The sequence below is a fragment of the Lutra lutra genome, chromosome 1 (assembly GCF_902655055.1).
Source record: "Lutra lutra chromosome 1, mLutLut1.2, whole genome shotgun sequence".
NCBI classification, from domain to species: Eukaryota; Metazoa; Chordata; class Mammalia; order Carnivora; family Mustelidae; genus Lutra; species Lutra lutra.
This window is the reverse complement of record NC_062278.1, coordinates 31,368,307-31,394,846: the sequence shown is the minus strand read 5'-3', so window position 1 is coordinate 31,394,846 and position 26,540 is coordinate 31,368,307. Positions and strand designations below refer to the sequence as shown.

The 26,540-nt window shown below is 37.1% G+C and overlaps 1 protein-coding gene across 1 annotated transcript in view; it reads right to left on the bottom strand.

Annotated features, from left to right (window-relative positions):
- ROBO2 (roundabout guidance receptor 2) overlaps window positions 1-26,540 on the bottom strand; it is a 1,319,482-nt gene that overhangs the window by 21,410 nt on the left and 1,271,532 nt on the right. Inside the window, 4 exon segments of the mRNA XM_047722052.1 lie at window positions 4,973-5,178; window positions 10,135-10,395; window positions 21,281-21,437; window positions 26,283-26,408. Coding sequence (XP_047578008.1) covers window positions 4,973-5,178; window positions 10,135-10,395; window positions 21,281-21,437; window positions 26,283-26,408 — 750 coding nt within the window.

The following is a 26,540-nucleotide window of genomic DNA, read 5'->3' as shown; positions in this document are numbered from 1 at the left end:
CATGGAAGATACAGAAAGAAGTACTAACTCCCCTCCCTGTCCTGTTACCCCAAAATGGTAGATTTGGCATTAAGGAGGAAATACGGCAAGCATATTCCTGAAGACTGAAACAACTCTGGGTGTTTACTTTCTAGCCCCAAACAGAGTGTGATGTGCTATAATCAAGATAGTTTTATACGTTATTACAACCAATAGGTTATAGCATGAATTAAATTAAAAAGGAGATTCCTATAAAAAGTGCTGTTACAGTTGATTTTTGTTAGCATGAGTCACTATAACTGAATATAAACTAAATATAAGAAAATAAATAATAAAAGGTACATCTAAAAATTAAGATTTTTAAAATCTTGATCAAGCCTATAGAGAGTAAGGACTAATGTTTCCAGAGATAAAACTATATGTTGTATTTGTGTGCATATATGTGTACATTTTTATTCATACGTGTATAAACACACATACGCATACACACAGAAAGGAAGACAGAGCAGAGAGATGAGAGAGAGACAGAGATCCATATGTTGAGTAATAGGCCAGGAAATCATTTTCTTCTTAAATATGTTAAATTCAGAGATTAAAAAAAAAAAAAAAGTTGGGCATATCCAGAGAAGGGATCATGATAATTTATCTAAGAGTGAGAACAATTGATTTTGAAAATTCTTCTGCCATTTATCATGTGGGTAACTTTAAAAATACTTTGAACTCCTCTGTGGCCCAATTTCCTTTTCTATAAAATGAGAACAAAAACAGGGTTGTGACAGTTAATGAATTAATATATGTTAAAACTTTACGACAAGGATCTGCAGACTTTTCTATGAGGTGTCAGATACCTTGTATTTGAGGCTTTGCTGTCTTTTTTGTTTTTGTTTGTTCCATGTTTTCTTAGAATACTTTAAAAATGTAGGAAATATTCTTAGCCCATGAAGCCACAACAGAAAAGCAGGCCACTTCCTTGGGTAGTGTCTTGTACCTACTAAGGGCTATATATGTGCAAGCTAATCTTCTTCTTCTTCTTCTTGATAGCATTATTATCATTATCATTATTATGTCTAAATTCCTAGTCAACAGATTAGAAGGAATAGACATCTGATAGATGTTGGTTGCTGGCGGGGTTGTGGGGGGCGGCGTCTGAATGGCTGACTCGGTTAAGCATCTGCCTTCGGCTCAGGTCATGATCCCAGGGTCTTGGGATTGAGTCCCACATCAGACTCTCTGCTCAGGGGGGGACCCTGCTTCTTCCTCTGCTCCTCACCTGACTCCTACCCTCTCAACACACACACTATCCCTCTCTCAAATAAACAAATATAAAATCTTTGAAAAAAAAGTTTGTGGTGGGAATAAATATAGTATAGCAGGTTTGTAAATACATTTTCCACATTACTGAGTTTGGAAACCAAATGTTGATTTCTCCCTAAAATCCATGTGTTGAAACCCTAATCCCTAATGTATAAGGAGGCGGGGTGTTTGGGGGGCAATTAGGTTTAGATGAGGCCATGGATGTGGGCTCATCACAATTGGATCAGTGACTTTACAAAAAGAAGCTAGGGTGCCTGGGTGGCTCAGTCAATTAAGCATCTGCCTTTGGCTCAGGTCATGATTCCAGGGTCCTGGGATTGAGCCTCACATGGGGCTCCCTGCTCAGTGGGGATCCTACATCTCCCTCTCCTTTTGCTGTTCCCCCTGCTTGTGCTCTATGGCTTTTTCTCTCTCTCTCTCTGTCAAATAAATAAGTAAAATCTTAAAAAAAAAGAGAGAGAGAGAGAGAAAGAGAGAGAGACAAGAGTTTGCTGTCTCTCTCTACCATGTAAGAACACAGCACAAAGATAGCGGTCTGCTAGCTAGAAAGAGGAACACACTAGGAATCAAATCTCCTGACACCTAGATCTTGGACTTCTCAGCCTCCAGAACTGTAAGAAATAAATACTTGTTGTTTAAGCCACCCAGTCTACTGCCTTTTGTTATAGCAGCCCAGCCAGGAAAAGACATGAGATTATGGCATATGAAACTACAGATATTTCCCTCTCTTCTTGCTTTTCCATTCATGACCCATTATTTCAAAATTAAAGAGGTCCATCACAAATTACTTTGTCGTTATGAAAATATTGGGAATTAATATAATTATTTTTTATAAAGATGGGTTGGGCACCTTATTAGCTGCTGATATTACTTAATGTGGTTAAGGGCTGGAATGTAATATATCAAGTAAAATCCTGAATACACAGGCTTATTAACCCATCTCTGTGTTATCATTGGACTGTCATTCTGGTTGCCTTTAAAGTTTCAAGGAATGGAATAGAACTGTTTGTTCCATTTAATAAAAATGGTTATTAGTTTCATGAAAGTGGAAATCTCTGCCAGGCGATTTAAGTCAAAGTAAATGCCTGATTTCCTCATACCACACACAAATTTAGAACCCCAAGTAATTTACAGTAAGATCAGAATCCTCTCTGTGGGCACTTACCATCTTAAAAACATAAAAAGCCAATGGAAACAGTGTCTGTTTTATTGCCTACCTCATTTAGCACCATTAAGCTAGCTTTAAGTGTCTGAAGAAAACATAAACATGTTAGGATAATATACATCAGTATGTTGATTTCCATAACATTTGGTTGGTACATACATTAACCTCGGGGACATCTCCATGTACACGTACATGTGTGCATGTGCACACACACTCTAATACACTTAAAATTCTATTTACACTCACTCACACACACCCCCTTGCATACACTCACATGAAGATAAAACCACAAACCCTATCTATACTCTCTCACACACACATCTATACACTGACCCATGCTTCCTACACACACATACTTTTTTGAGAAAACATATTTGCTCTTATTTTAATTTATATTTACTTACATTATACTTATATACTAGCAGACAAATTAAATCTTTGATCATACCCTCCCCACAAAGTTATCACAGAGCCAAAAAGAAAAAAAAAAAGGAGAAGAAAAAAGTAAAGAGTTTCCTCTTTGGCTACTTTTTGTAGAGTACAAGTTCTTTCACTGAGATGATGTATTATTCATAGGATAAAATCATCATGTAATACATACTTAGACACCCTGAGGTTTTTATACACGGCAGTAATTAAGCAGTGAATTCAAGGAGGAAAACAGACTGTTTTCTTAGCAATAAAAGCTTCATTTGGAATGAACAGTATACTCACTACAAGGAGAAAGGCAGATTGGTTTTAACCACATTCACATTAAATACCCTAACATGTTACTAACAGGTGACCATGGAAACGTATGAAATAGCAGGCTTATAGATATATTTATCACCTCTGACACTATATATTTAATAAAAGAACTACAGAGGCTATAACTGCCTTTTTTGGTGTTATTATTGCAATTCTTACTGCATTCCTAATGGAAAAGAGTTCAGTCTCATTAGTGAGATATGCAAACATATGCAGAATTTTACCCTGAAGATTATGCTACAAATTCAGGCAAAGGGGCTTAACATAATAGTGCACTAATAAGTTAGCTCTCTGCATTCAAAGATTTAAACTTTTGCTCTGCCACTTTCAGTTGGATCAGGATTTGAAATCACAGCAGTGTATCTGCAGCTCTTTTTTTTTTTTTTTTTTAAGATTTTATTTATTTATTTGTCAGAGAGAGAGAGAGAGCGAGCACAGGCAGACAGAGTGGCAGGCAGAGGCAGATCGAGAAGCAGGCTCCCCACAGAACAAGGAGCCCGATGTGGGACTCAATCCCAGGACACTGGGATCATGACCTGAGCTGAAGGCAGCTGCTTAACCAACTGAGCCACCCAGGCGTCCTGTATCTGCAGCTCTTAAATCTTAATTAGCCTGGCAAGCATACAGCCCCCAGGTAAGACGCAAAACAAACTAACAAAAAAAGGGGACTCATGCATCACACATTGTGCTACTCAGGAAGGCACAGAGAAGAAACATATAGGTCTTTATCCTTCTCTATCACTGCCATAAAGAAGTTTCCCTCAGTGCAGGCTGAACTCTAATGCATAGTGTGAGATCTGTGTAAGTTGGGAGCATTGGAGTACAAATGAATGAAATGGAACTGTGATAAATGCCTCCAAGGATGAAGACGATATTATCAAGATGAATACAGAAAAGGGCGATTTTCTGAGAAGACCCAATGCCAGGCAAAAGCAAGATCTATGCTTGTGATTATGTCTTTCTATTCCTATAGGAGACATTTGTGCATGTGTGTCAAAGAAGGGATACCTACTGGAATAGAAAGATGAAATTTTTGTGTTTCTCCATATTCACTGTGTACATATTAGGATTCAAGTTTTTTCAACAAAATGGGATAAACTTAAATCCTTGGCAATATGTTGCAGTCCTGGGATCATCCTGGGAGAGTAGCAACTGCTACCGTTCACACGGTGAGCAAAGCAGAGGACGCCGAAGGAGTAAACAGCAAAAATAACTGTATTTCTTGGAAGAGGAGCAATTATTGAATCCAAAGATATGAAATGCGTAAATGTATGGCTTATCTCACTATACATTTTTTCCATTCCAAAAATAATACCTTGTGCAACCTTAGAGAGGCTCGTTCTGAAGACTTGCTTATTTTCATCAGTGAATGATTTTACAGAGTGAAATATTGAGAGGCATTTTAAGATTGCATTCACTTTGTATGTAGCTCCTGATAAACAAAATATATCATTTCTAAAAGTCAAGGTTTTTTATGTAATAGACTTGGTTCCCCAGTAGAGTGAACTTTTCATAAAGCCCTGGATATAATTGAGTTTTCTTTCATGTCTTTAAAGCTTTTTAAAATTCATGAATTTTCTTATCATTTTTGCAGCAAAGCAAAAGTATTTCCAAATCCTTTTTGAATTTTGTGTTTAATATTAACATATTTAAAATGTTATAGAAATAGCTGGAGTGGAATAAATCTTACATAAGAAAGTATTTGATTTCTGATGCATTTTAATGTTATAAATAGGTCAGTTATTCCTATTAAATCAGTTCCGTTACCTGTCACAGAGCTGTCTAGATTGTCCATACTGGATCCGGGTGTCTGCTCTAGTGCCCTCAGGGGCCGGGGGATTTCTAAAGCTTCCTCCTCATCGTCCGCATCATCATCTGGAACATCTGTTTCCAAATCGGAAATCAAGGCTCCGGACATATAACCTAATGGTGGAACTGGGGGCTGTGGAGGTTGATTATTGCTTTGAATGTGCCTAGAATTCAAATAGGGGAAAAAAGGAATTCATTAACATCCTACCAAATTAGAATTAAACAGCATGTGATGGCGACTCATTTTGTCTTCTTGCTTTCTATTAACTAATTTTGGAGATTACAGTGCTTTCTTACATTTCAGCAGAGACAACGGGCTATGGATACATGGCTAGTCAGAACAACAACAGCATTGACTAGTATACTCTTCCACTGGTATTTATGGGATAATACACAGAGAAAAATACAGACCCTACATTTTGTGCAAATAAATCATCCAAAGGAGAAAATGAATATTTGCCACAAATAACTGCTTAAAGCCCCCCCCCCCTTTTTTTTTTTGGTTCCTCCAGATATAATAATTTGGTTTACAGTTTAGTGTCAAAATTCTACTCGGCCTGTTTAATCTCTGTCTGCTAGCTCTTACAAAGAAAAAAATGTCACATGAAGGGTTAATACCTATAACCCTTCTCCCAGCCAGGAGGACAGTGCCTGCCTTTCAAGGCTTTCTTCCTACACATCCCCCCCTACCCATGAATCAGGCTGAGTGGTGTTATCTACTGTAACCTGGTTTAAAGTAGGAATGGCTGCTTTATGTTCTAGCTACTTATTTATGCCTCTGTTTTACCCACTAAAGTCTAAAACACCTCAAACGTGGGAAAGATTCTTCTTAGGACTCTCTGTGTTTGGAACGTGAGGTGTGTTAACACACCCTTTGCAATGCATATGTAACTTTAACCTCGACCTTGTGAAGTAGGCAGAACTTGTATTATTCCCTTTGTCTTAGAATCTATTAAAGTGGGGCGCCTGGGTGGCTCAGTGGGTTAAGCCGCTGCCTTCGGCTCAGGTCATGATCCCAGGTCCTGGGTTCGAGCCCCACATAGGGCTTTCTGCTCAGCAGGGAGCCTGCTTCCTCCTCTCTCTCTGCCTGCCTCTATGCTTACTTGTGATTACTCTCTGTCAAATAAATAAATAAAATCTTAAAAAAAAAAATCTATTAAAGTGAAATTCCAACTTAAGTCACTTATTTCAAATGGCATGGCTGGACACTAGGGTTCAGTTGATTCATTTTGCGACTACTTAAGAGTTTCTTCTAAATTATAAATGCTGGGGCGCCTGGGTGGCTCAGCAGGTTAAGCCACTGCCTTCGGCTCAGGTCATGATCTCAGGGTCCTGGGATCGAGCCCCGCATCAGGCTCTCTGCTCAGAAGCCTGCTTCTTCCTCTCTCTCTGCCTGCCTCTCTGCCTACTTGTGATCTCTCTCTGTCAAATGAATAAATAAAATCTTTAAAAAAAAATAAAAAAATAAATTATAAATGCCATGATATATATGAAAGTCATTGTTATCTGTTACTGTCATTAATGAGTGAATATACCACATGTATTAACACATTGTCTTTTTTTTTTTTTGCATCCGTACAAAGTATTTATTTATTTATTTATTTCCCGTACAAAGTATTTAAAAGACATAGGCTATTTAAGGCACATGTAAATCAAGTGTTATGCATTTTTACCCTACATTTTTGAATTAAAGATACAAGATGATTTTTAACACTTGCATTTTGGGGGAAAATAATTCATTTTTCCAGAATTTCTTTAACATTCCTCTCCCAAGTGTATTCTTCTTTTTTTTTTTTTAATTATTTATCTAACAGACAGATATCACAAGTAGGCAGAGACACAGGCAGAGAGAGAGAGGAGGAAGCAGGCTCCCCGCTGAGCAAAGAGCCCGATGCAGGGTTCAATCCCAGGACCCTGGGATCATGACCTGAGCTGAAGGCAGAGGCTTTAACCCACTGAGCCACCCAGGAACCCCCCAAGTGCATTCTTAAACTTGCAACCAACTCCAATGTAACAACAACATTCTACATCTTTCAATGTTAAAACAAAACAAAACAAACCCCCCCAAGATGTTAGTTCTGGGAGCCCCATTTTTAATTTAACAGATCAGGAATCTGAGGTCCCAAGTCTTTATCTGACATTCATCATAGCTCATTCATGCAAAAATCAGGAAGTTTCTAAACTACTGGTATAGAAAATCTTGAGTGTTGATGATGACATCTTGTAAATGTTGTCTCAAATTTTGTTTGTGAATTAAGGATGGACTGAGTCAAGTCATAAGCAAGAGAATATAAGGTGGTATTTATATACATGATTCATTTTTCTCTAATGGTATGCACTTTTGTCCTGGAAAGAAGCAAAGAAACTGACATTCTAGTTCTACAGCATTGCTGACAACTCTTGAATGGAAAAAATATACATTAAGGTATAAAATGGACTCCTCCAGATGTGCAGAAGTAGGAGATAAACTGAAATAAGAAGAGGGTGCAAAACATTTATAGATCTCTTGTAGTGACAAGCACTGTACTATGCACTGCATGGGTTAATATGTATAGAATCCCTGGAGGTGGAGTGTGGGAATTAGCATTTTTAAAATGTTCCTCCTGTGATGCCGATGTGCACCTCAGGTGAGGAGGACATTTCGTTCCTGAAGGGCGAGATCCTGCGGGAGCACATACGGGCTCATAACTTCTACAAAGAGGGTCGCTAATGACACCCTGGAGGATTGTTGGTTGAACAGAAACATACTCAGTGAAAGAAACAGGGTTTTCCCTACAGGTACCTGGAGCAAGTGAAGAACTTGTTTGTCCACTCATTTTGTAAAGATCTACGCAACACACACTAAAGGTGATGCTCTTTTAAGAGTGGGAAGATAGCAATGAAAAATTCAGGTGAAAACCCGAGCCCTTCTGAAGAATAACAGCTCTAATACAGCTAGATACTGGACTATGTTTTGTATAAGAGCAAACTCATTTAACTCTCTTTGTTTTTAATGATTTTCTTTTTAAGTCATCTCTAACCCAATGTGGGGCTAGAACTCACAACCTCAAGATTAAGAGTCCCATGCTCTACCAACTGAACTAAGTGGAACTCATTTAATTCTCACAAAAACTGTGATGTGTAATTAAGAATTTACCTTGTCCAAAGAGAAGTTAGGCTTTTGCCATGTGCTCCAGGGATGTAATCTCTCTCTAAGTTCTAGAATGTCCTATCTGATAGGAGTGTCTTTGTTCATCTGGAGACCTTAGGCTTCTCCAGAAAGTCTAACAATGTGATTTATGATAGGGGCTTTCAGTCACATGGTGTCAGCTTGCTTTCTGGAGGGACTAGAAACTGAAGTCAACTATGCAGATAACCAACCATGCTTATGTGACAAAGCTGCAAGAAAGACCATGAAACTCAAGGTTCGTATGAGTTTCCCTAGTTAGCAATACTCTATGCATATTGTCCTACATTGTTGCTGGGAAAGTAATGCTTTCTACAAATCCATTGGTAGAAGACAACTGGAAGTTCGAGATTTGGAAATTTCCTGGACTCTGTCCTGTGCATCTCTTCTCTTGGAAGATTTTAATCTGTATCTTTTCTATATAATAAACGATAACGTTCAGTGTCATGGTATTCAGTGATTTCTATGGCTTCTTCTTGTGAATTCTTAGAACAGAGGGTGGTCTTGGAGACTATGCTCTCACATTGTATATGAGCTAATTGGTATTAGGATCATCATTTTATAAATGGTGGGGGTGGGGGTTGGCAGCACAGAAAGGTTTAGCAAGTTACCCACTGTCATACAGATAGTAAGTAGTGGCAGTGGCAGTAGTTCCAACCACAACTGCCCTCAGTCAAATACCAGATCAGACAATCTGGAATATATAGGGGTGGCATTTAAGTATCACTGCATTTTAAAATTATCCAGATGACTACAAAATGCATCAAATTTGAGAACACCTGAGCTAGAATCTGTGCCATAAATGACTAAGTACATGGTTATTATTAGTTAACCTGAAGGAAATCCTTTGGCTCTTGAAGCAGTGGGCTTCAACTTAAATAGAGGTATTTTATGAAGCAGCCTGATGCAAAATAATACTGTCTAACAGTAGATTGTCTTTGGCCTTTGAAAAACATCAGATCATTGAGAAAAAAGATGTCTAGAAACCCCTGGTTCTAGGAAAAGAACCTATGTTCGTAATTAGCTTCATATGATTGGCCTGGTTTTAGTATCTCTTTGTATATTTTGTTGTACTTTTAAAAGAAATAGTTCATTAACATAAGAACAAGATCTATCTCATTATCAACTATCCTAGTATCTAAAACTATCAAAAAGAAAAGCGAATTGTATTTCATGAAAATTTAACTTGAAGTGCATCATGGAAATCAATAGAAGATAATCAAAGGTATGCCACTGAGATTTCAAGAGTCAGATTTAATGTCACTATTTGGGAGAAGAGAGAGCACATGAAAAAACTTGTATAAAATTGTGAGATCTTGTCCCACTTTTCTTCCCATACTTGCACAGGATACCCAAGTAGATTGCCAAGTCTACCTCAGGAGAGGGTGTGAGTTGATTAGAAAAAAAGGAATTTGGGATTTGTAATTTATTCTAGGTTTTATTTTTTAATGCATCTACTAATACTACTGTTTTTTTTCTGTCTCATTTAATTCAGCCCAAGTATCTTTTAATAACTGACACTGACCATATGTGATTTGAGGAAGCTTACATTTACATATTCACAACCACATACAGAATTAATCACAGGCACTTTGAAGAATCTAAAAGGAGTCTTTTATTATGGCATTGGAAGTGAGTTCAAGGATAAGCTAATTAGAGCTAACCTGTAAATTAGAAAAGATTCTGGTGTAGCCAAAAGCAGTTTAGCCTGAAATTCAGCAGATCTGAATTCTTGTCCCGGTTTACTCTTTAACAAGTTATGTGACTTTGATCAAATTATTTAATGTATCCTTAACTAATTTCTTTATCCGGATGATTAAGGAGTTGCACAAAAGCGCTTCTAACCCCCAACTGTATAGTCCTATGAGAACTCCTTGCGAATGTATTGTAAACGAACATTTCCTCGATCCCTGTGCCGAAGGCCTGGGTCCCCTGACCTGATGAGAATATTTACCATGTTTGCTTGGCTATATCAAACTGATAGGCTCTTGTCAACTCATCCAGGTGAGCTTGCAGCATGGGCTGCATCTCTTCCCGGGGGGATGGAGTAAGAGTTGCAGTGGACTGCTGTCCAAAGGAAATAGCAGGAGAAGAAGCCACGCCTCGGACAGGAGGTGTTGGGACACGATCATCGTCTTCTTCCAGTTCATCTTCCATACCCTGGTGTAAGTATGTTTGTACCGGTAATGGAGGGCACCAGCTATCACTGTCATACCTGAAGTTTAATGAGGAAAAAAAAAAAAAGCATATTGACACATAAACATGTAAACATGCACACAATGATACACGCAATTCATAACAACCACAAGGGGAACGACAGCACCCTCTATGTTCTCTTAGTTGATTTCATCCTGATTTCAATTTGTTGGTGCTGCCACAGTAAATCACCTGGCTGTTATCTTAATTTCTAATCATAATGACACCTGCTATCTCAATATCTCAATTTATCCTTGGAAGATCTTATTAGCTAATTGTTACCCCACAGTTACAAAAGGCAATAACTTCCCAACAAAGTTACTCACGTGGAAAACTCAAATTGCTAATTAAAGACAATTAATGAATTAATTTAGTGCTTGTAGATTTAACTACTTTCTTCTGCTGTTTATCCTTGTATACCAAATGGAACATGCCAATATTGTCAAACAAGTGTATGAGAATTTAACTTACTCTTATTCTAGATCTATGTCAACCTTTCAGCCCATATGACATGTTAATCATTAAGATTTTATGTTACAAAATGTATTCAATGGCCCTTAGATGCTTTTAATTCTCTGATTTTCTCAGTGGAAACTCACAGCTCCTTGTATCTTGACATCTAAAATCTATAAAACAGAGGTTCAAAAGCTAGCCTAATAAAATATATATTAAAAAGGAAAATAACAATTTATAAAAACAGTGTGCTTTTAAGGACTCTGGTCAGAGAATATAGAGAATTAATCCAAACAGTTTTCATTGTGACATAATATCTCTCAGTGGCATTTCTATTTACACCTTCTCCGTATACTATTATTCTCATTAATCAAAAAGATCCTTTTAGGGACGCCTGGGTGGCTCAGTTGGTTAAGCAGCTGCCTTCGGCTCAGGTCATGGTCCCAGCGTCCTGGGATCGAGTCCCACATCGGGCTCCTTGCTCATCGGGGAGCCTGCTTCTCCCTCTGCCTCTGCCTGCCATTCTGTCTGCCTGTGCTTGCTCTCTCTCCCTCTCTCTCTCTGACAAATAAATAAAATCTTAAAAAAAAAAAAAAGATCCTTTTAAAGGGAGACTTAAGGATAGGATAAACAATATTATTGAATGTAATTGTCCTATAAATTTCACTTCTTAAATATCTACCGAATCTCCTACTTCCCCTTTACTTCCATAATCACAGATCAGAATCATTCTGATGTGAACTAGTCCATTAGCTCTCCTAGTCTATTGTGACACCATCTTCATCTTTTTTATCCTATAGTCCATATAGGCAAAGGGATTATATTTCTAAAATCTTAATTTCCATCACACCTGTACTTTGAATTACTCAGTGGTTATCATTAATATAAGAAAAAGTTCAAATTCATTAGCAGGGCCTAAAAGACCCTTCCCCATCTGATCAGCCCATCTTTCTAGCTTAATTTCATACTATTTCCCCAACATCAGCCTACTGTGTATTTTTTTCTAAACTCTGGGTCTATATATAACTATTCTCAGATCATCTGCCTGTGAGCTCCTGCTCTTCCTCTGGTTCAGTTCAAATGCCATCAGTTTTGTGAAGTCTTCTCTGCCTCCACCATATGGAATTGATTATAACTCTAAAATATGTACATTGTGGTATTCTCCATATTATATTTTTAAAAGAGATTCTATATATTTATTTGACACAGAGAGAGAACTCAAAAGCAGGGGAAGTGGCAGGCAGAGGGAGAAGGAGAAGCAGGCTCCCCACCAAACAGGGAGCTCAATGCATGACTTGATCCCAGGATCCCGGAATCATGACCTGAACTGAAAGCAGATACTTAACTGACTGAGCCACCCAGGCACCCCTACTGGGATTATTTGTTTCTGTTTTTTCCTATTGTTTTTTTTTTTTTAAGATTTTATTTATTTATTTGACAGAGATCACAAGTAGACAGAGAGGCAGGCAGAGAGAGAGAGAGAGGGAAGCAGGCTCCCCGCAGAGAGCAGAGAGCCCGACGCGGGACTCGATCTCAGGACCCTGAGATCATGACCTGAGCCGAAGGTAGCGGCTTAACCCACTGAGCCACCCAGGCACCCTATGTTTTTTCCTACTGTTTTATGAGATCTTTAAATTCAAGAACTCTGTAATTCTCAACTTTGCATTTCCAGCACCAAATACAATTTCTAGTATATAGAAGATTTCATTAAAGGAATGAAAAATCAAATGACTATTATAAATACACACACACACACACACACACACACACACACACATGTATCCTCTCCCTTACAAATGCTAACTTGTAAATGCTCAGATGATTCTTGAATATTTTTACTCAAGTGTCTTTACTTGACTAAAACTAAATGTATTTAAAAACCTATACACGGGTGTTTGTAGCAGCTTTATTCATAATTGCCAAAACTTGGAAGCAACTCAGATGTCCTTCAGTGGGTGAATGGATAAATGAACTGTGACAAAATTCACCAAAAGGCCAAATTCTAAGCTTCTCCAGATAATGGAATATTATTTAGCGCTAAAAATAAATGAAGCATGAAGCCATGAAAAGAACTGGTGGAAACTTAAATGCACATTACTAAGTGAAAGAAGTCAATCTGAAAAGTCTACATACTGTATAATTCCAAGTATATGACATTCTGGAAAAGGCAAGACTATGGAGACAATAAAAAGATCAGTGATTGCCAGAAGTCAAGGGAAGGGAAGGGTGATTAGGCAAAGCATGGAGGATTTTTATGACCAACTGCTCTATATGATATTATAATGGTAGATATGTGTCATTATACATTGGTCCAAGCACATAGAATGTACACCAAGAATAAATCCTAATGTAAACTATGGACTTTGGATGATGCTCATGTATCAATGCAGGTTCATCAGTTTAACAGTGTATCACTTTATTGGGAAAGTAGATAGTGGCAGAGGCTCTGCATGTGTGAGGACAGGGAGTATCTGGGAAATCTCTGTACTTTTTCTCAGTTTTGTAGTTAACCTAAAACTGATCTAAAAAATAAAGTCTATTTAAAAAAAAATCCTTGCATTAATCGCCCATTTCTTTGGGAAATGGGCGATTAATGTATCGGAAAACTGCATCTATTTACAGAGCAGGCATCCAGTAGGGCAGACTGGTACGAAGCAAGTAATCAACAATACCAGGTACTACAGGAATAGGGAGACGGTGGGCTGAAACTAGTTCGGCGGTAGGGCAAGGCTATGCTGACTATAGGAAAGGGGGTTATTCTAAAAGGTGGCCCAGAGAAAGAGAAAAGATCACAGTATTTGAAGAACTCAAATAATTTAATAACTGGTAGGAGGCAACAAATAGAGCTGGGCATAGTTGAGGCAGGGGAGGTGACGATGTGCCAGATCACCTGGGGCCTCATCAGCTCTGAGAAGGACTGTAAGTGATGGATAGTCACTGAGGGGTTTTTTACACGGAATAAACCTCATTATCAGTAGCAGTGCTATTTTCCTCTCTTGTTGAGGCTACGTGAATAATCTACCTGGTAAGCTGTGAATTGAAGCACGTGTTTCAGCAGCCTCATACACTCTGATAAGGATATCTCTGTCAAAATGTCCTCTACATTGTAGTAGTGTAAGCAGGCCCACTTTAATATGTTACAGATGACAGTTTTTATAAACTGGAAAATACCATTGGTTAAACTCATATTCCCATCAAATATCTAAGTACCAATCTGCCCTGAAAAAATACATTGCTCCAAAATGATGCCATTTTGATTTGTTTCATATGTTGGAGATCACAGATTTCGTTTGGGGGGGACAAAAAGATTCTTTTGTGTACAAAGTTTGTCACCCATGGTCCTGTCTGGATTCAGTGCTTCCGGTTTTTCCCATCCACTAATCAATCTTTGACACCACTTACAAACTGGTCTATGGAAACATCAGAATTGTTTTAATCAAACATTCACTTCTGTTCATTCTATTCTATGCACTAAATATGTCTAAGTGTCCACCTACCTTTTTTGTTTTTCTCTGAACAAGAATTTTCAAAATAAATTGTTTTCTTCATCATTATAATAATCTTTTTCTTCTCCTTCTTATCCTCCTTCCCCTTCCCTCCCTGTCCCTGTCCCTGTCCCTCTCCTTCTCCTTCTTCTTCTTTCTTTTTTTTGATACTTTTCCATCATGGTCTATTGCTTGAAATTATTCAACTTATTTTGAATGAACTGTACTTCTCCAGTTTCATCTACCTTAATCTTACAAATCCTTCAAGCTACATGCTATATTCCATATCTTTTATAAAGATTTTCCAGATGAGGCCAACTAGCACTGATATAATACTCTTCTGACTTGCACTGACATTTTTGCACATTCACTTGAAAATTGATTTTCCGCTATGTTATGCCATTTCCAATGTTGGTTTCTTTAACTATTGTCTAATTTTTTTGAGAATTTAACCTTTCACATGTTAATAGTATCTTTTCCTCAAGTGGATTTATGCTACATTAAAATTATGACATTCAATTACTCTTGTCTAGCCACACCTGACATGATACTTTAAAAATAGTAGATGATAAGCCTATTTATTGATTTGAAATGAAAACACACAAACTGATTCATCAATAAGAATGTTTATGATTTGATGACATGGCTAGAGGTAGAGAGTATAATGCAATGTGAAATAAGTCAGTCAGAGAAAGATACATACCATATGATTTCAATCATACAAAACAAAGGAGCAAAGGGAGAAAAGAGAGAGAGACAAACCAAGAAAGATTCTTAGAGAGAACAAGCTGATGGTTACCAGAGGCGAGGTGGGTGGGGGGATGGGTGAAATAGGTGATGGGGATTAAGGTGTGCACTTGCTGTGATAAGCACTGGGTGTTGTATGGGAGTCCTAAGCAGACTGTGTTGAGTGGAGGAGCCCAACATGGGGCTTGATCTCAAGACACTGAGAACCATGACATTGAAATCATGACCTGAGCTGAAACCAAGAGTCAGATGCTTAACAGACTTAGCCACCCAGGCACCCTCAACTTTTTCTTATGGTAACATAAAGAAGACTGAAAATGCTCCTGATGCCAAACCAAAGGTCTTTTGGCCAACCATTCCTAGAAAAGCTTTTTTTGTTTTGTTTTGTTCTGTTTTTCATTTTTATATTGTCAATGAAGTATGAGGCATCATATTATCTGTCTTGCCTGGTAAATAATGAGAAAGATGACAACAAATCAATGTTGCATGTGAACTAGCTAAAGGCCACATACAAATACCAAATTACTAATAAAAATACAATACAGTTCAACACCCATAAAAGCTTGCCAATCTTTAAGTATAGCAAAAAAGCAAAGTGTCAGATTTCTATTGAATCCCTACTGAATTCTTACTAGCATCATATGATCATAATAAAAATACATTATATTTATAGCTAAGGATGAATACATTTTGATTCCTTTTTATCTGCTTTATGCCAGATAAAGCATATTCTTTTTTATCCTTTTTATCCTTTATGCCAAGAGAGGCATATGGATGAGAGAGAACATTTACTATTGTTGTTATAATATTGAATTAACAATTAAATACTTTTCTATCTGGACAATGACTTGGTAACTTTTGGTATTTGGTTCTGTGGGGCGAAATGACCCCAGAAAGGCTTAGAAAGAAATTTAATAATATTGAAAGTTTAGAAACAGTATTAAACATTGTAATAAAAAGTAAGAGACCATCTTTTCAAGCTTGAGATTATTCTCAGCTAGGTATATTTCCAAAATTTATCCCTTTCCTCCATCCTACTGCCATTGCCTTAACTTATGGCCTCATCATTTTTCAAGCTATTGGCTATTCTGCTGTAGTATCCCAAATGTTATCCATCATCTATATCCAAAGGTCAAAATCCCTATATGACAGACAAGGCTTCACAATTGGCCACAAGACACCTTTTCAGATTATCTCTTACTCTATGAATATTTCAAACCTCATACAGCAGGTACCGATTGCTGAAGGATACACATGAGCAATTAGAATGCAATGCAATGAGTACTGCAGTAGAGTAGTGAGCTTAAGGAATAACAAAATTAAGGAAAGGCTAGTCACCTTAATTAGAGTAAGATGGAGTTTTCAAGGAAGAGTAGTGAGTATAAAGGAAAATGAATGGGGCTATTCTTTTTTTCCTATCTTTCATTTTATATATATATATATATTTTAAGATTTTATTTATTTATTTGATAGCGATCACAAGTAGGCAGAGAAGCAGGCAGAGGTTGGGCGGGGGAAGCAGGCTCCCTGCTGAGCAGAAAGCCCGATGTGGGGCCTGAACCCAGGACCTGGGATCATGACCTGAGCCGAAGGCAGAGGCTTTAACCCGCTGAGCCACCCAGGTGCCCCATATATATATATATATATATATATTTTTTTTTTTTAAGATTTTATTTATTCATTTGAGAGAGAGAGAGACTGAGAGAGAGAGAGAGAGAGAGAGAGAGCAAGAGAAGGGGGAGGGTCAGAGGGAGAAACAGACTCCCCACCGAGCAGGGAGCCTGATATACGACTCGATCCCAGGACTCCATGATCATGACCTGAGAGGAAGGCAGTTTCCCAACCAACCATGCCAGCTAGGAGCCCCTATATATTTATATATATTTTTTCTTTCAGCTATTGAAATTTCTCTCCATCTGCACAGCAAATGGTGATATTAGCAACATTTTGTTGTAGTCCTTGGTTCATAATTTATTCTGGCACCTAGGCTGCTTTAGGTTAGGGACCATTGCTTATCCTTTGTTTTTTCTGCCTCAAGCTCAGAGCTGGCACTCATCAGCTGGTTAGAACTCTGGGTGCTATTATTTGTGAACAAATGATTCAAGATTCACTTCAAAACTGAGCTTTTTTTTCCTTTTTTTAAAAATTTTTATTTATTTTTTGGGGCACCTGGGTGGCTCAGTGGGTTAAGCCCCTGCCTTCGGCTCAGGTCATGATCCCAGGTCCTGGGTTCAGGCCCCACATCGGGCTTTCTGCTCAGCGGGGAGCCTGCTTCCTCCTCTCTCTCTGCCTGCCTCTCTACTTGTGATTTCTCTCTGTCAAATAAATAAATAAAATCTTTTAAAAAAATTTTTTTATTTATTTTTTAACATTACTTTTCAGTGTCCCAGAATTCATTATTTTTGCACCACACAAAAACTGAGCTTCTATAGGACTGTCCCAGCCTTACACCTGGCATAAATGGTTATCCTTTCCACAATACAAATTATTATTTTGTATATTTGCTCATCTAGGGCTTATCATATAAAATAGTGTGTGTGCACACACGGTCTTATGTGTTTTCTGGTCTCTACCTACCACTCCTGTGAACTAGATCTTCCTGAATAATTATGTATCTGTTTCTTTCATCTCTGTTGCTTTTTTTCCTGGAACTGGGCATAGCATTTAGTATGTACTTGAAAAAAATGTATGTTGGATAAGTTCTCTATTATGATATGCTAAAAACAGCAGAAAGAAAACTATATATCACCATAGGAAGTACAGTTGCAGAATCCTTGAATGCTACAATAAAAATAATCATAACTAAAAGGTGATTTCTGAAGTTTTTTTTGTTTGTATTTCAAGAGAACCTTAAACCTACACAAGTTTCAAAACAAAGCATATAAACAATTCTAAAGAAGAACTCATCTGTAAAATATTCAATGTTAGTTTCATGAATAGCACATTATAAAATAATCTAGGAAGTGTTCAAAAATCCTTCCTTTTCTTTTTTTTAAACATGTATTAATTATTTATTTGCGAGAGAGAATGGGCACAAGCACACACATGAGTGGGGGTGGAGAGCAGTGGTGGCAGAGAAGACTTAGAGAGAGGGAGATAATCTCCAGCAGACTCTCCTCTGGGCATGGAGCTTGATCTCAGGACCCTGAGATCATGACCTGAGCTGAAATCAAGACTCAGACGTTTAAGTGACTGAGCCACCCAGCTGCCCCTTCTTTTCAATATTATGAGGTTTTCACATTAGAAAACAAAGAAGTATAAAGAATATATCAAGAAATGGAGTCCAAAGAAAAAGAAAATTGAATTTTGCTGTCAATTTAGTGATAGGTAAGACTTTACTATTTTGGTTAAAAGTGAAAATTTTTGTTCCAGAAAATACTAGATACTTAAGGCAAATAATTCAAAGGTTATTAAAAACCAAGCTCCACGCTACAAAGATTTTGAATATATATAATGCAAATGTATATTACTTTACCTGTCTAAAGGACCAAATGAATTTCTAGAAATCTTTTACAAAAGAAAAGATGTTCTAAGAGCATACATCCTGGCTAAATATTAAAATAATCCAGAAATAACTTTATATTTTATGGCTTGATGTTCAAAAAATAATTTATATCAAAAAATAGAAGTCTTCAGCAATGTGTATTATTTCATTCACGAAATGATATTTTCAATTCTACTGCTGGGCAATAAAATAGAGTGAGAAGTTTAGCATTTGTTTGGAATGAATTAATTTTATTTCAGTGGGTAATAGCTATTGCAGTCCATTAAGCATCTGCCTTCAGCTCAGGTCATGATCCCAGGGTCTTGGAATCGAGTCCTGCATTGGGCTCTTTGCTCAGTGGGGAGTCTGCTTCTCCCTCTGCCTGCTGCTCCCCCTGCTTATGCCCTCTCTCTCTCTCTCTGACAAATAAAATCTTAGGAAAAAATGCAGATTCTTAAACCCTGTAATCATCTTTTCTTATGGAATTCACACATTTGGTTTCTCTTCAACAGACTCCATGTGGCATGGGCACATTTACATTATTGATGTTTAACATAAGATCATGTGCAAAGTTTAACATTTTTAAAAAGTCAGAGAAAAGAGGGTGTGCTCTTAATTTCCTATTTTGAATGAGAACATTTGAAAAAAGTAAAATAATAATGCTATGTTTATATACGGGAATTACAATCCCACAAAAGAAGGTAAAGACCCTTGGAGAAAAAGAAATATGTAGAGGGTGCCTAGGTGGCTCAGTGGGTTAAGCCTCTGCCTTCGGCTCAGGTCATGATCTCAGGGTCCTGGGATCGAGTCCTGCATCGGGCTCTCTGCTCAGCAGGGAGCCTGCTCCCCCCCTCTCTCTGCCTGCCTCTCTGCTTACTTGTGATCTCTCTTTGTGTGTTAAATAAATAAATAAAATATTTTTAAAAATATGTAGAGAAGAAAATATAGAGGTATGTATGTGAATATATGTATATGTGTGTATGAATATATATATATACACATATGCATATGTATCATCTATTTATATAATGTATATATTATAGTATATATGTATATGTATTACATAACCAAAAAAAAAGGTAAATGAGGTCTTTGAAAGGAAGCAAAGTTGTGACATAGAAAGTTCCAATTCTGGGGCACCTTGGTGGTTCAGTGGGTTAAGCCTCTGCCTTTGGCTCAGGTCATGGTCTTGGGGTGCTGGGATGGAACTCTCTGCTCAGTGGGAAGCCTACTTCCCCCTCTCTCTCTGTGCCTGCCTCTCCACCTACTTGTGATCTCTTTCTGTCAAATAAATAAATAAAATCTTAAAAAAAAAAAAGTTCCAATTATGGATATTAATCTAGGGGTGCCTGGGTGGCTGAGTCATTAAACGTCTGCCTTCAGCTCAGGTCATGATCCCTGTATCCTGGGATCAAGCCCCATATTGGTGTCCCTGCTAACCTGGGAGGCTGGTTCTCTCTCTCTAGCTCCCCCATACTTGTGTTCCCTCTCTCACTATTTCTCTGTCATAAAAAAATAAAATCTTAAAAAAAAAAAAAAAGAATATTAGCCTGGAGTGACACTTGGGTGGCTCATCAACTCAGTGTCCTGCTCTTGACTGTGGCTCAGGCCACGATCTTAGGGTCCTGAGATCGAGCCCTACTTCAGAACCAGTGTTGGGCATGGAGCCTGCTTAAGATTCTCCTCTCTCCCTCTCCCTCTGCCCCTCATTTCTCTCTCCCCTTTCCAAAAAAAAAAAAAAAAAAAAAATTAATCCCAGACATTAAAGATAGCACTTGTTTTAAAAGAAAAGGAGATAGAGCAAAAAAAAAACTATGTGCATGTGCTCTTTACACAAAATAAGACAGGAGATAAAGCTATTATTCAAATAAACTGAGGAGTCTTAACATCTAAATACTTCAAAATTTAAAGAAACTTGGAAAAAGAAAAGCTGTCTTTATTATGCATTTATCAGTTTCATTCAAAAGTGGTGGGGACACAGAAATTGTGAGAAAGAGCAATTAGAATTATTAAAATAGAAAAAAAAAGGACTCAGTATGTTTCTCTTAATTTGCTAGGTTTTTTAAAATTAGAAAATAAAAAGTATCAGTGTCTTTCTGCTTTAAATCAATTTAACACGTTAACAGAGGAACATATTGAGACATATTTGGAAATGAATAAGGAAACCGGTCACATTTAAATGCCCTTAAAGGACATTTTCTAACTTCGAGAGGTTTTGTTCCAGAATGTGCATCAGCTTGAACCTCTTTCACCGTTCTGGCCCCGAAACTCCCATCAAAGCTAATGATTAAAGTCCCTACAATTACACCATGGGATGGAGCTCAACAGTGGATTCTCTGCTGTGGCCAGACACCAAGTCATTAGAAAACTGTGAGAGATGATGAGGAAGGTTATTTTAATTCCCTTTTCAGCCCCACTCAGGAGTGGCTCTTGCTGTGGGTACTTGCTTTCAAACTAACAAGCAATATTATAAATGGAGGTTGCATTATCATGATTGCTGACAATCTGAAGCACTTGATGGCCAAGGATTCCGGGTTCTCAATATGTGCTGTGTTGTATTTATCAGCTAAAATACATAGACAGTGCAAACAATAAAAGGGGGTTGGGGGGAGGGTGATGAATGGGCTGGGAAGGGAGCAGGGAAAACAGTAAGAGAACACCAGATAAAGACAAAAAGGTACAAGAAAGAGAAGAGGAGAGCCTGGGGCATTTTTTGGTATGGAAAATAGTTTTACCCATTTTCTTGCTGTTCCACTGAATAGTGTTCCAGCTCTGTACCAGGAAGGGGCTGGACTGGGGGAGGAGGTAGAGGAACATTGGCCCAGGTCGATCCATTGTTTTTCTGTGGTTTAGAAGAGTTTTTATTTTTCTTCTTTTTTCCACCTTTCCCACCTGAAAGTAATAACACATTTATTCAGCTATACCATACATCAGTAGAAAAAGAGTACATCAGAAGGGAAGACGTATTTATGTTTTCAAAACACCACAATCAGTATATTACATTTGTTAAAAGCTATAAACAATGAGATGATATAATCAGAAAAACGTTTTTATAAATCGCTCAAAATTATATTATTTTTCCCCCGATGCATTAACTACAGTGCTGAATAAACCAAAAACATGGCTTCTGCAGCAAAAGCACACTTATTGATTTATTCACGTCTGCTGCCTCTACATTTTCATTGTTAGATGAAATAATGGGCCATAACAAATTCTTTCAAATGTCAGATTTTAGTGCGTTTATAATGCTCTTTTGCATAATCTCTCTCAGTGGAAAATGCAGTGTCTAAGGATAGAGGCTAAACTTTTCCATTAGAATTTACTCAATTTAATTAATCCAGGAGAGCACAGTTTTCTCTAAAAGTGACTGATAAAAATCAATCAACTATAATCTGGATACTTGTAAATCTTCCACAATGATAAGTTTTATAGAATTTTAAACTAACGAATGGGGTATTTATTTTTGCCTATAGTGAGAGTAGTTCCCAGATGTTTTAAGCATAACATTTCCTAAAATTCCAAAAAGAGTGGGATAATTAATGGAAATGCAGTGATCAATTTCAGTACTATTGTTAATACAAATGAATTCATGCACAAAACATGAGCCAAAAATAACTTGGCGGCATAAGAGCTAACTCTGGAATTACTGGAGCTTAATGAAATATAAAAATAAAATTCATCATTTGTATAGTGCTTTTCGCTCTTCCAAAATTTAGGTAAATCAAGTTTCTTCCTAAATGGACCACAGTTGATTGCAAGAATGAGCGCTTCTCAAACAGCATAACAAAGGATTTTGTTTCATTGGAACCCAAGCAGCTTACTTCACTCCCAATGCAGCCTATAGTTACATTTCCAAAAAACGCTATGGACCCCTTGGACCTCATCTTTCTGGCCCTGCATGTTGTGAGCACTGACTACTTGCAGCAGAGCTATCAATAGAGATACTACAAGAAGTCTCACCTCCTTTCTTCTACCAATTACTAAACTGCATCAGCCAACTCAGAAAATTAGGTCATTTAGTCATAACTTATTTGAGTGCCAGAAAGTGATGAAACTACTAAACTGGACATAGACACTGTTGCCAACTATGGAATTATGTCTGTCGTCTAGACCGTGTGCACATAAACACACAGATTTAAAAGAGTGCCCCTACAGACAAAATGCTTTCACCCTTCCTTTCACTTCCTATCTTTGGCAGTAGGAGAGGTATTAGGAGAAAGAAGAGCAGGTATCTTCTGCTTCAAGGGTAATCTGGGTTCTACAAACCCAGCTTAATCTGGGTTCGAAGACTAGTTTCTCACTTGGTAAATTACTTGATAGATACCCCTTCAATTTCCACAGAAGTAAAATAAACATAAAGTTCCTACATTTTTGCAGTATTCTGAGGATTAAACGAGATAAAGCATGGAGAGGCTCAGCTTGTATAGAAATCTCAATAAATCCCAGTCATTATTACTCTTTCCCAAATTTCCTCTATCTTAGAGCAAGCCTGGTTCTACCCATTTCTACAGCCTTCATCAAGCCTGACTTCTCCAACCCCAATGAGTATCCCAGAAATAGTCTGATTCCTGGAATAAAAATAATAAATCTGCTTGAATAGAAATCTATAATTTTTATGCTTAAGGTAGATAAGCCTTAATCCTTTGTTTCTTGATCATTCATCAAAATCATAAACCAGGATCATATCTTTTGTGCAGTTTCAGAACTGTATTTCAATAATTAAAAAAGAAATGGGCTGGGTTGTGCGCTCTCACTGGCTTTCCCCCTCATTGTATATCTTTTATTCCTTATATAATTATAGGTGTACAATGTTTTCTTCACTCTTCACTTTAGAAATGTTGTATGATCACCGCCAGAACTGAATGATACAGATAGGCAAGTTCTTAAATCTCCATAAAGCAAATTCTGTAATATTAAACTTAGTTGGACTAGACTAAAAGGGAATAATCACTTCACTCTCACCTCCCAAAGAATGCTTTCTATCACTGGTTTAAGTAATATTGTATTCAAATGTAGATGAAGTACTTAATAGATGAGAAAACAGAGGTTCTTTATAAATGTTATGTGGTCCATATTCACACAGTAAGAAAAATTTTAAATGCAGCAGCTTTACTAGAAATGACTACTTCTGGAGTTCTAAACCCAACTCTGTTGAAGTTCTTGTCCAAGGTCAAAAAAGGCATTATCAACTCTTCAAAATATCAGACTTAAAAATGAATTGGGGAAACAAAGCTGATTCATAGATGGAATTTTCCTCTAATAAGGTTTTCCTCCAATGCCCACTTTCCACTCTTTGGGAAATTTCTGCTCTGTCATTGTGGTGTGTCCTAATGGGACTATCAATTGATATGCTTTGTCCTCTCTTAGCATTGACCTAAGAGGTGGGGCTCTGAGCATGGTGGGGGGCATATAACAGAAGTTAACGAAATTAAATGTTTACCTAAGATCTATACCTTGAGCTAAGTGAGCCAGTTTGTTGTTGTTACTTGCAACCTAAGATCCCCAAGCATTTTAAGGGCAGAAATGCCTGCCTTACGCTTTAGAGGAACATAGTTTGAAGACTGGCAAACATATCTGACCCATTTCTCTTCAACTCAAAATATAAATATTTAAATTGACACTTACTGATGCTGAACGAACAACTCTCATGCATAGAAAATTATAAAAATAAATCATTTTCAAGTTAGTTAAACACATGCTCTATTTTGAAAAATACTGGTGTATAAAAATATTACATTGTCACTACTGATACTGAGATACATATATGTATATACATAATTATGATTGCCTATGGTTTCTGAGAGATCTGAGGTTTTTTCTTTTAGTGGTTGCATTTTTAGCACAAACGCTCAGAACTTATGTATGGAATAAATTATAAAATTGTTTCAAGGAGGATGAGGAATTCACTGAAATAATTCAGAAATGTCCAACTTTATTTTGTGATTATTTTAAATTGGTTTTATTACTGTGCACAAATTAAGATAATATATGATTAGATATCCATTGGGCAGTTGGATCTTAAATTTGAGCCTTAGAAAACACATCCATGATTATTAAAAGAATGAAGCAAATTTTGTGATATTAAACTCAATTGGACTAAACTAAAAGGGAATAATCACTTCACTCTCACCTCCCAAAGAATGCTTTCTATCACCAATTTAAGTAATTTTGTATTCAAATGTAGATGAAGTAGTTAATATAATTCATAGATATATATATATAAATGTCACTTGGGAGATTAATGGATTAAAAAAAAGCAGTAAGCACTATTGTGAATCAAGTTCTGCTTACAATTACTCAGAAGGTAACTTTTAAAACTCAGTGTCAATCAACATATACAGAATATTTAATGAAGGATTCACAAAAGGTCTTATGTAATGCATGGCTTAAAATATATAGATTTTTAAAAATACATATATTGCTTGGAACTTTACATATCTTGAATGGAATAGTCCTAGGATACATTACTTTTTAATTATTCAGTACAACTGTGGGATTCATTATAAATAAATGACATTAAAAACGACATATAAGGTTATTCAAAATATCCCCCTATATTATTAAGCCAGTTTAAATTCATAACAGATGTTTAAAATTTTCTTGATTCTATAATGTATCTAATTCTACCAATAGGTAAGAAGAGCAAATGGCTCATTTTGGAGGGAAGAGAGAGCATTAACATTTCAGACTGAAAGGGTTCTATCTCCTGAGGAAAAGTCATTTAGTAAATGTTACCCTAATGTAAAAGAGTTAACTCTTTATGGCCTAGGAGCCCGTGACACATCATAATATACTATAATCCTTTACTAAAAACTTGTAGATTAAAAAAAAATCATCAGAACAAATGGCAAATCACTAATATGAAAAAAATAAGCAAATAAGGTCATGGAATCAATTAGAAATGTGCAGATAAAAGTCATCAGTTACATGATGTACATGTTATGGTTGAAAGGGAGAATGTGTCTACTACGACCTCCTTATTTTAGAGGTGAGGATCCTGAAGGATATCGGTTCTATTCATTATGACAGGCATATATTTCTGTCTGGTAAAAGTCTGTCCTGATATGTGCTATACAATACCTATATTACAGATTGTAGGTTTGGCTGATACAGGTCAAATATATATTAACATCTACAGCATAAAAGAATTATCCATATACAGATTGAAATATTTTTGGAAATTAAGTGTGAGGAATAATGTCTGATATTAACATCTTGGTTAGCATGGTAGCAGCACCTTACTCTAAATATCATCCAATAGATAATAAATCCTATTCCATAATATTTTGGAAACATTGTCCAAAAATAGGTCACATCACCAGAATCCAATTGTTATGAAACATGTCCCAAATAATTTGCATTTCAGCTGAATTCATCGTTTGCTGCCCATGTCATGGAGTTGACTTTCCCCTGTGATCTTTTTATTATAAAGTTCTCTTGGCTCTTAGGTAGGGTTCAAGGCAGATCAAACTCATCTGTTCTTTCCTAAATAATAGGAAAATTGTATAATTTTCCAGTAAATATGGTTTTGCACACTTAGTACATAAAGAGTGACAGGGATTTTTATCCCCCCCACCCCTTCCCAAAGTCTGATTTCATTAGGATAAACTGCTGTTGTCATCTGAAAGATAAATGCCTGACAGTGAGCTGTGACTCAGTATTTCTTCACGGTCGTTAGGAACACAGGTCATATGCTGGTGACAAACAAATATTTCTCCTTACTGTGATGAGACCAACCTGAGAGACTGCCACTCCTCTCTGAGCTGTTGTGAGAGCTGGTGGTGCTGAAATCCTGTGACTGGTTGTGTGGCATTCTATTAGACAATCCCTCAGCCAATCGGTAGTCAGGGATGTAAAGTAAGGCTAAGGGTTAAAGGGCAGAGGTCATAGTGGCATCATGTGATTAGTTCACAGCACAAGCCCATGCAGAACATGCAGTTAGCAACTCAGAAGCAGATGTTGTGGGACAGTGGAGGAATGTTCCGCCTCTCCTGC